At 57.4% G+C, this 10682-nt stretch overlaps 1 protein-coding gene across 7 annotated transcripts in view; it reads left to right on the top strand.

The window, feature by feature from the left end:
• The first annotated feature begins 2907 nt into the window (after positions 1–2907).
• PKD1 (polycystin 1, transient receptor potential channel interacting) overlaps positions 2908–10682 on the top strand; it is a 48008-nt gene continuing 40233 nt past the window's right edge. For all 7 annotated transcript variants that reach the window (XR_009497775.1, XR_009497776.1, XM_059898838.1 and 4 more), the window contains exon 1: positions 2908–3340. Coding sequence is in view for 5 of the 7 variants with exons in the window: in XM_059898838.1 (XP_059754821.1) it covers positions 3126–3340 (215 nt within the window). In the remaining 2 variants the exon portion in view is untranslated. The remainder of the gene's footprint in view (positions 3341–10682) is intronic.

Below are 10682 nucleotides of genomic sequence, written 5' to 3'. Positions count from 1 at the left end.
CCTCTCACTTGCTACCAACCTGCTGGCATATGTCTTCCTACCAGCCCCTCCACTCAACGTGCCCTCAGTAAAGGTCACTGGTGAACACCATGCCTTCAGTTTCGTGCAGCAACATGGCAGGGTGGAGGCACAGGTTGACCCTGAGGAGTGCTGTCCAGTAGGGGTATTGACAAACTGCGGGACAAATGCTTGGCTTGCAGTAGATAGCTCATAAATGTGTCCCCTGAATGGCTGTGATGTGAATGAGCATGAGATAGGGGCTGGGGAGGCTTCCTGGAGGAGGAGGCACCTCAGCTGAGTCTGCATGGGGGTGGGATGGGAAAGCATTCCAAGCAAAGGGAAGAACATGTGGAAAGTCCAGGAGGTGTGAGGCTGTAGAGAGTTCTGGAAGCCCCAAGTGGAGGTACATGTGGGCCTGTGCAGTATGCGGGGTGGTCAGGGAGGGACTCCCAGCTGCACCTGCCCAGCCCCTCTCTGTTCCTGTAGCCCAAGCCCCTGTTGACTTCTCCCCTGTAGCTGTTCCCTCAACTTCCACACACTGTGCCTCAGTTTCCTTCTACTTCTCTGGCTGTCTCACTTAGACTCCCCTTAAGGTCTCCCTCCTCCCCAACTCTAGGTTGGGGTTCCCTGCCTCTGGATTCTTCCACCTGTCCCAGGTACGCTCACCAACCCCCTTCCAGCTTCACACCCCACCTCCAGCTACGCTCTGGGTACCTTCTCAAGTGGCCCCAGCACCATCTGTCCAAAACCCCCTCCTCACCTTTCCCTCCACATCTCTCCTTCCCTGGGACATCCTCCCATCCCCCATTTTCCCCCAGCAAACAGTTTCTCCACCCATTCTGGCTCCCAACCGCCAGGCAGGGCATCATCTGAGCCTCCTCCTTCTCCCATTTCCCCCACAGCCAGTCCTGAGACTGTTTCCCACTTGGGCCTCCTGCTCCTTCCCCCTCCCCTTGTCTCATCCCATCAACCCCACCTTGGCTTAGCCCCCATGCCAGTGTTTCCAAACTGGGTTCCCAAGCACTCCCTCTGTGATTCTGTGTAAAAAGGTTCATGAGTCCCAAAAGGTTTGCAGGCTTCATAATCCCTCCCTGTTAGGATGGAAGTTCCTCCTCATGTCTTACTTAAGTCCCTCCCCCAAACTGCTCCAAGATACTGATTTGGAGACAAAGGGGGTTGTGAGAACTGAGTCTTGAGAATGGACCACAGCTGCTGGAGCAGGACCATCCCCTTCCCCTACCCCAGGCCACAGGCTGGAGATCCTCTGTCTGCTCCTGGGTCGTTTGACCTGTGAGACATGGCAGGCTGTTCCCTGTTCATCCCTGGCCTGTGCCTGTGCTGGGGAACTGTTCTTCTTTGGGTCTTTCCTGGGAGCTGGCTCTGAGCTGATGTGATCTTCCCCCAGCCCTAAAACGTAGGTTTACTATTCTCATTACCCAGATGAGAAAGGGAGGCATCTGGGTGCTGCTTCATGCCCAGGTGAATAGCAGAGCTTCAGTGTGCCCCACAGTGGTCCTGCTTGGACTCCCCCAGCAAGTGGCAGCAGGACATGGCCCAGCACCTATGGGTTTAGTTGAGGTTTCCAACTAGCTTAAGCAGAGACAGAGCACAGAGAGGAAGCTGGGAAGTCTCAGGATGCAGCCTGATACCAAGTCTCCAGACAGTGGTACAGAGGCCTTGCTCACATGGGGGTCTGGGGACCCCCTCCCTGTGACCACTCTGTCCAGGCTCTGGGGGAGGGACTCAACTGACCAGCTTGGGTCAGGTATCCACTCGTGGCCCAATGGTCGAACAATTTTATTATTTCTTCATTATTTTAAAAGTTGAGATATAATTCACATACCATAAAATTCACCCTTTTAGGAGTACAATTCAGTGATTTTAGTATATTTACAAGGCTGTGCAATCATCACCACTATCTAATTCCAGAAGATTCTCATCATCCCCAAAAGGAACCCCACACCCATTAGCAGTCACTACCCATTCCCCCTCCCTCCAGCCCCAGGAGCCACTAATATACTTGTCTTTATGGATTTGCCTGTTTTGGACATTTTTAAATAAAGGGAATCATATAATATGTGGTCCTTTTTGTCTAGCTTCTAGCATGTTTTCAGGGTTCATCCATGTTGTTCGGCTTGGATTCTTCCCACCACGTGCGTTAGTTTCGTAATTAAATCCTGAGCACACAGAGGAACAAAATCTCCCTTGGCAGAGTCACAGCACGGCGTACATCGCGCCGTGAAAAGAAAGAGCGGGCAAACTGCGGCCGGAGCGGTAGGACGCGGGCTTCCAGGCTCGCAGAGCGCAGCCTCATGCCCAGCGGCCGGCGGGAGGCCGGGATGCTGAACTTCACCGCCCAGGTGAGGCCCAACTTGGGCGTCACCACCGTGACAGCGAGAGCTAGCCGCCACTCCTCGCCGGCGCCCTGGTAACTCCACGAGAGGAGGCGATGCGCATATAGTGAGTGCCTACTGTGTGCCAGGCGTTCTGGAAACCGCGGTGGCGGAGATGGACAGAGGCGCTGGGAGTGCATGAGCGCGCGTTAACGGTCGCTCGGAGGTACCGTCTGGTGTTTTCAGTGTTGTGACTGCTCTGGCGCTGAGTGAGGTCTGGGAGGCGCACACGCGGCGTGGAGGTGGAAGAGCGCAGACCTAGGCCGCCGCTCCCTGGGGAGCAGAGCCCGAGGCCCGGCCCACTGCTTGGTGCGAAGGGAGGAGCTCCAGGCGCCCCGCCCATCTAGCCCCGCCCCACCGGCCCCCACGCTGCAGAACGAAAGGCGGAGCTTTGGGGCGCTCCGCCCTGGCGCTCGCCCCTCGCCGCGCCCAACAGGGCCGAGCAGGGGGCGGGGCCTAAGGGCGCCCCCGCCCCGCGCCGCGCCGGGAGGAGGAGGAGCCGGCGGCCGGCCCGCACTGCAGCGCCAGCGCGCGAGCGGACGGCCGTGGACCAAGAGCCGGGCTAGGGTGCCGAGCGGGCGTCGCGCAGGCAGACAGGCCGCGGCCGCCGCCAGATCCCCCTCCCGTGCCCAGCCATGCCGTGCGCGGGCCCAGCCTGAGCCGAGGCCTCCGAGGCCGGGCGGGCTCGGGGCCTCGGGACCGGGCCGGGGCCATGCTTGCGCTGCCCTGACGATGCCGCCCGCCGCGCCCGCCCGCCTGGCGCTCGCCTTGGGCCTGGGCCTGTGGCTCGGGGCGCTGGCGGGGGTCCCCGGGCGCGGCTGCGGACCGTGCGCGCCCCCCTGCCTCTGCGGCCCGGCGCCCGGCGCCGCCTGCCGCGTCAACTGCTCCGGCCGCGGACTGCGGACGCTCGGGCCCGCGCTGCGCATCCCCGTGGACGCCACAGCGCTGTGAGTAACCCGCCGCTCGCGACGCGGGCCGGGCGGTTGCCATGGCGCCCGGCGGGCGCAAGGACTGGCGGCGGCCGGGGCCCGGCGGGGCGCGGGGCGCCTGCACCCTTCGGGGAGAGGCCGGCCGGGCAGGCCGCCGGCCTGGCGGGCCTCACAGGGCGTGGGCGCGTCCCCGGCCTCTAGAAGGGGAAACGGAGTGCGGGCCAGGCCTCTCCCAGGGCGAGGCTCCAGCGCAGTGAGGTCGGCCCGACTAAATAAGGAAAACCTGGGACCGGGGCCGGCTCTCAGCCCGCCTGGCTTCAGCCAGAGGGAAATAGGAAAATACCGGATTCTGTGCAGGCGGAGACATCGCACCACCCGGTGGGGCTCCGCTAACGCCAGCTGACTGGGGGCCTGTAGCATCGTGCGGAGGCGGGGCGGGAAGGTCTCTGAAAAACACTTAAACGCTAATTAGAGACTAATAGGATGCGGCTTGGCCTGGGGGCATACCCAGCACTTGGGAGCCCAGGAGTAGGAAGCTAGGAGGTGGAGAGCTCTATCTGGGATGACAGGGAAGGCTCTCCGGAGGGGGTGGACAAGAATTTGATGGATGTGTAAGAATTGGCCTGTTACTTGAGGGGCAGGAAGGTGGGTTTAGGGGAAGGGAGGAGGGAACCATGTGTGCAAAGGCCTGGAGGCTGGACTTGGTCGAACGTGGGTGTAGGGGTACACCTCCAGTGTGGCAACTGTGTGGGGGAAGGGGTAGTGTGAGGGAGTGGGAGCAGGATGGGTGGTGGGCTGGCGTCATGAAGGGCCTCATTTGTGCAGTTTAGCGTTCTGATGTTATCCTGGCAACAGTAGAGGTGTAGCATGGCCATGAAGGGGTTTAAAACGCCGAAAAGCCATTGTCAGGTTTGCATTTTGGCAGAAATAATAACAGGCAGTCTTTATGGAGAGCTTGCCTCCAGCCCGGCCCTGTGCCAAGCTCTGGTTGTGAATTGTCACACATAACCCTCATCCTAACCCTCTGAGGTGAGGTACAGTGAAGATGCCCATTTTACAGATGAGAAAACAGCCCAGAGGTTATGGTGATGTGATTTGTCCAAGCACAAGTAGCAAGTAACAGCCAGTACATGGCAGAGGCAGGGTTTGACTGTGAGGAGCTGAGGGTTGGATTGAAAGGGATTCAGGGGACTGAGATTTTCAGATGGTTGTCCCCAGAGATGGGGACAGGCTCAGGGCCTGCTTATCCACATCCCTCCAGCCCCGTTTGGGTACTTCCAGACACCTAAGCCAGGACTCCATCACTCCCTGGCTGCATGCTGGAATCCCTTGGTGGGAGTTTAACATTCCCAGGCTTATTAAACCTGGGATTTGGTTTTGTAATGTTCCCTGGGTGACTCCAGTGTGTGGCCACCTTTTATCAGGGGGACCCTCATGGTCAGTGTTCAGATGAGTTTGGATGTTGGCGGGTGGGGCAGGGGTGGGTGCTTCTCCTGGACGGGTCTTCCTTGGGGCTTTGCTGGGGGTTGGGGCTGGGGGTTGGGGGCGACCAGGTTCTCCAGCGGCAGCGGCTGGGAGCTATGGGGCCATGCTGTCATCTTGCTCCCTGCCAGCTTAAGTGTTTGCCATCACGGCTGTCTCTGTGGAGGTGGGCTTCCGGCCTGCAGCCAGTGCCCACACAGTCGTTTTGGATCCACCCCACTCCTTGTTTCTCAATGCTGTGAATAAGGTTACATACGTCTCTCGTGGGCTGAGAGCTGCTGGGGGGTCAGGCCCCAGCTCCTGCTGGTTATTCCCGCTTCCTCATCACCTGGCGGCGTGCTGGCCTCCAGGAGCTGTCCAGGAAATAAACGGTACTGGTAGCTTGGCCAGGAGCCTGCAGCAGGGTGCAGGCTCCCAGGCATAGCAACAGAGCCTGAGCCTGTTGCCTTGCATGTGTCCCCTTAGGCTCTGGTCTTGGGTTTTGGAGGTCCAGGGAGCTGGTGGCCTGGCCTGAGCCGGCAGGATTCCCAGGGTTGCTGACCCTGCAGCATGTGATGATGGAACTCTGGGAGGAGGGGGATGGGGAATAGAGGAGACTTCATGTTCTTGTTGGCACTCTGAAGCTGCCTCTGGGAGATTTCCAGAGGACTGGGTGCAAAATGGTAAACTGGGCCCTTGGGTGCAAATGTTAAGGCCCCCTCACCCCAGTCCCTCAGGCCACCATCTGTGCTCTGTGGGCTGCCCCAGCCATTCTGCCTGTCCACCCTGCAAACCCCCTCCTCAGGGAGCAGGAGATGGGTGAGCCTTCTCTTCTCCAAGGGAGCAGGGCTGAGCTCAGAGATGCCAGGGAGCCTCCCGGGTGAGGGTGTGCGTGTCCAGGGGCCCCAGTACCCCTGCCCCCTGGGTGTCACCAGCAGCCTCCTCTAGCGGGCTCAGGCCTGGCGTCTCTGTCATCAGTGTCTCGCAGCCACCCCTCCATTTGAGACTCCTTGGCCAGCCTGAGGTGCGGTAGGACAGCTGTGTCCAGACTTGGGTGGGAGGACAGGGGCTGGCTGGTGGGGGATTCGGGGCCCCTGGGCCTCGGCATGCAGGATGGCCCAGGGTTCTGAGACCGCAGCCTTTCTTGGGTTAAGTGATGCTGCTGGGAAATGACAGCCTGAAAAAGATGACGTTACTCAGTAAAATCTTGTTGCTCTCCTATTTTTAAAGCTTTTATCCTGGAGAGTTTGAACATACACAAAAGTGGGAGGAATAGTGTGATGAACCTCATGGACCCACTGCCCTGTGGCCTGGCCTGCCCCTCCACACCTCCACCCCACCCCACCCCATTTTGGAAGCAAATTCCAGCCATCCTACTTTTGATCTGTAAGCATTTTGGAATGTATGGTGACACCTCGATCACACCTAAAACAGTGCATAATTCCCTGATAACTTTGCATGTCCAGTGTGTTCAAATTTGTGGTTGTCTCAGTTTTTTTAGTAGATTGAATTAGGACCCAAGTAAGGTCCACGCAGTGGCAGTGCGGTTAGTTGATGTCTTTTAAATCTCTGTGGATGTGTAGGCTTTCCTTCCATCAGTTTCCTCTTGTGCGATTTATTGAAGAAACCGGCTCTGACGGCACCTGGCTTTTGGATTGTGTCTCTGTGTGTCCCTCTGCTCTGCCCTTGGTGTTCTTCCTGTACATTGATGGTCGGGTCCAGAGCTGTGTTGTATGGTGAGCCACATTTCAAGTGCTCGAGCCACAGAGCCAGTGGGCTACCGTGTTGGACGGGACGGCATAGAGAGTTCTAGATGTGACAACACTGCTCCAGGTGCTGTCAATCATTTTCAGGTGTGGTTGCTTTTGGCCGACAGCTTTTCATTTGATGTGAGCTGCTAATTTTGGCCAGGGGCCCAAAGTGGGCCTCGTACTGTCTTGTGAATGTTTGGGTCTAGGGCTAGGCTCAGAGCAGGGACTCAATAGGCACTTGGTTCGCTGATTAAAATTTTGGGGCCTTAGGGTCTTCCATTGGCTGGGGGCACCCAGGGCCTTGCCCTTCCTCGCCTGTGCCCCTAAATAATAGGGGAGTCTCTGGGAGACTCAGCCCCCGGGGCCTGCATAGGACATGGGTGTGAGGGAAAGTGGACATCGGGGAATAGACCCCTGGGCTTGGCGTGGGCCTGGCGTGTGTGTAACGTGTTAGACTGCAGGTGTCATGCACGTGGCTGCCTTGAGGGCTGGCGGGGCAGCGGAGGGGCCTGTCTCTGAGCCCTCACCAGAGGGAGGCCCTGGCTGCTGTGTGCCTGGCCCTGTGCCAGGGGTCTCCAAGGCCCACGTCTCAGGCTTTTATGACAGCGGAGCCAGTGTTAAACCAAAAGACAGATGATGGGGAGGAGGCCGTTTCAGAGGGGCTGCCTGGAAGGATCCCCAGTGTAGGTGACATCGAAGCCAAGACTCAGTGCTCACGCAGGAGTCACGCAGGGGCTGGGAGAGAGCGTCCCAGATAGAGGGGACAGCCTGGTAGAGTCTCAGAGGTGCCAGGTGATGGAGGGGTGGGAGGTGGGGACTCTATCGAGAGAGCAGGGGGGCAGCTGCTCCCCCATTGAAGGACCCAGGAGAGAAGCGTCATGATTGGCATCTTCTAGAAAGAACACTAGCTGGGGCGTGGAGACAGTGGGTTACAGGAGGCCCTGGGTGTCCTGCGTACCGAGCTGGTCTCACCCTCACATTCCCTGAGCTGCATATGATAGCTGGCACTTGGAAATGCAGACTAAGTGCACATGTAACATTAGTTTTGTGGTAAGACACAGACTGCAGATTTGTCTGAACTGTGGACAAGAGGGCACACACTGCCTTCTGTATGAGGTCCCCTGGCAGGTCAGGCAGGTGAATGGGGAGGCTTCAGCTTCATCTGTGACACCTGGGGACATGAAGGGACCAACACCAGAGCATTCCCAGTGCCAGTAACCCTCAGGAGCCAGGCAGTAGCCGGGAGCAGTGAGGACAGCCACCATCCAGGAGGGTGAACACACCTGCAAAACGACTGCAGGGTGGGGAAAACATATGCAAACCATCTATCTGATGAAGGACTTGTAGCTAGAATACATAAAAACCCTTATGACTCAATGCTAAAAAATGGGCAAAGGATCTGAACAGACCAATCTCCAAAGGAGATACACAAATGACCAATAAGCACATGAAAAGATGCTCAGTGTCTAGCTTTCAGGGAAATGCAAATCAAAATTACAGTGAGATACCATTTCACACCCACTGGGATGGCTGTCACCAAAAGACAGACAATAAGGAGTGTTGGTGAGAACGTGGAGAAATTGGAATCCTCTTGCACGGCTGGTGGGGATGTAGGATGGGGCGGCACTTTGGAAAACAGTATGGCAGCTCCTCAGAAGATTAAGCTAAGCGTAGATTTAGCATAGGGCCCAGCCATTCTCCTCCCAGGTGTATGTACACCCAAGAGACACGAAACCTACGTCCACACAAAAACTTGTACACAAGTGTCCATAGCAGCATTATTCATAGTACCTGGAAGGTGGAAACAACTCAAGTGTCTATCGAGATGAATAGATACACAGAATGTGGTCTGTTCATGAAATATTATTCAGCCATGAAAAAGAATGAAGTACTGATACATGCTACAACATGGATGAGCCTTGAAAACATGTTCAGTGAAAGAAGCCAGACACAAAAAGCCACATGTTGCATGATTGCACTGATAAGAAATGTCCAGAACAGGCCAATCCATGTAGGCACAAGCAGACTAGTGTCTACAGCTGGGATGGGGGATGGGGGTGGGGGATTGTGGCCAAGCATTGTGGGGTTTCTGTTTGGGGGGATGAAAATGTTCTGGAATTAGATGGTGGTGGTGGTTGCACAACCTTGAGAATATACTAAAAACCACTGAATTGTAAACTTTAGAAGGGTGAGCTTTATAGTATGTGAATTATAAAACAAATCTCTGGAGAAAATATCCCAGGGGTGCACCCCGCTTCCGCAGCCGCCTTGTCTTCTCCACGGTTGCCATGAGTGGGGACTCTGTGCTGAGCCCTTTTCTTGTGATGTGTTGCCCCAATGCAGTTGGGTTAGAACCACACTTGGTTCCATTTTACAGACCAGGAAACTGAGGCTCCCAGAGGTTGGGTCACGTGGCTGGTAGGTTGTGGCAGAGAGGTTATTTCATCAGCACGCTCTGGGACATATCCCTGGAACTGCATTCGGGGGCCTGGGGTACAGCACCAGTGACCTGCTTCGTCAGCAGACAGAGGTGACAGTGGGGGCATCCCTGAGTGCGGCTGGGGTATGTTTGAATGGGACCAGGTGGGCTCTGGACTCAGGCCCCAGCTGCTTGCCTGGCCCTGCCCTCCCCAGCCCTTCCCACCAGCTCCCTCCTTGAAATTCCCTTGGCTGTCCCTGCTCTAGTCCTCCCCACTGACTTTCTATTTGGTTCCAGGAGGGAGGCAAGGAACACAGGAGTAGGGGACTTAGGCTCTGGGTCAGACCTGGTTCACATCCCAGCTCCTCCGCTTCCTATGTGACCTTGGCTGAGTCACTCGGCCTCTCTGAGTTTCAGTTGCCTCACCTGCAAAATGTGTACCATGAGTGGATGAACCTTATGTGGTTGTGGGGCCTCAGAGGTGAGGGTGTGTGGTGCACCCACGGGACTTGGTTGATGGTGGCCACAATAGTCATAACTGTTGCCAGAGTGGCCCCCCCAGTCCGTTCTCTGTGTTCTCAGAGCCCATTACCTTATACCCAAGCACTGAGTTGGGCCCCTAGGACCTGCCCTGCCTCAGAGCAGACAAAAAGCCTGAGGAGAGGTGCCCCTGAGCTGGTGCACATGTGCCCGTGACTGTGTTGCTCAGACCAAATGCTGCAGCAGATGGGAAACGCACAGATGAGCCTTGGGCAGGCAGGCTCCTACACACCCCTCAGCACCCAGTCCAGGAGGCCCCATGTCCAGAAGCCTTCCTGTCTCCTCTGGTCTGGCCTCAGAGGTGCCTTCAATGCAAAGCCAGGTGGCTGTTGGGATGTATCATGCCTGGCATGTTTCTCTTGTGTTTTTATCTGTTTTATGCATTTGTGTGTTCGATGCCTTCATGTGTGGATGTGTAACATGGTGAAGTTATGAGGCATAAACAGCGCTGTGAGCTCTCGTGTACACCTTGTTCTGTGCCCTGAGCTGATGAGGCACCATTGGAATCTGCGCACACTCGAGCTGCTCAATGCTCCCCATGGCTGCCCCGCTCACCGCAGCCCTCGTGTTGTCCCTTGAGGAGCTGACCGATGCTGGCGCTTTCGGGGCAGGTGTGCCCAGCGTGCGCAGACTCGGTCTCCCTTTCCCAGATCTCTGCAGGCCCGTCCTGTGGCTTCCGTCTCGGAGGTTAGGTTCGGTCTCCTCTCCGGCTGCTCTGCCGTCTTGTGACAGCTGGTCGGGTGGCGGTGCCACCGCCTTCGCCCCCCACCCGGGGGGCCTGTGCCGTGTGGGGACCCTGGCTCCCAAGGGGGACCCCGGCTGGGGTTTGGTTTCAAGTGAGGAAGCCATTTTGGACGAGACACACATTTTCCTTTCCGGAGCACTCTGCGGTGGCCAGCGCCACAACGGGAACCCAGCCGGGCCCAGCCCACCGAGTGCTGGAATGAAAACACCCCGCTCTGGCCGCGCTGTCTGGTGTGGCGGCCGCCGCCTGGGATGGGTGCGCTGGGGCTCACTCTCCGTGCTGGCCGGCCAGGCCGCGTGCCTTCAATCTCGCTGCCGGGCAATCGCAGCTGGAAAATGCGGCTCACGTCCTTTCTTCCCGGAACACCTCGTTCTTTATGGCTTGGCAGCTGTCTCTGCCGAAGGGCCCGGTGGTACCCAGCCGCCCGTACCAGGGAGGGGGCTA

Source organism: Balaenoptera ricei, chromosome 15 (genome assembly GCF_028023285.1).
Source record: "Balaenoptera ricei isolate mBalRic1 chromosome 15, mBalRic1.hap2, whole genome shotgun sequence".
In the NCBI taxonomy this organism is placed as follows: domain Eukaryota; kingdom Metazoa; phylum Chordata; class Mammalia; order Artiodactyla; family Balaenopteridae; genus Balaenoptera; species Balaenoptera ricei.
This window is presented reverse-complemented; position numbering and strand designations above follow the sequence as displayed.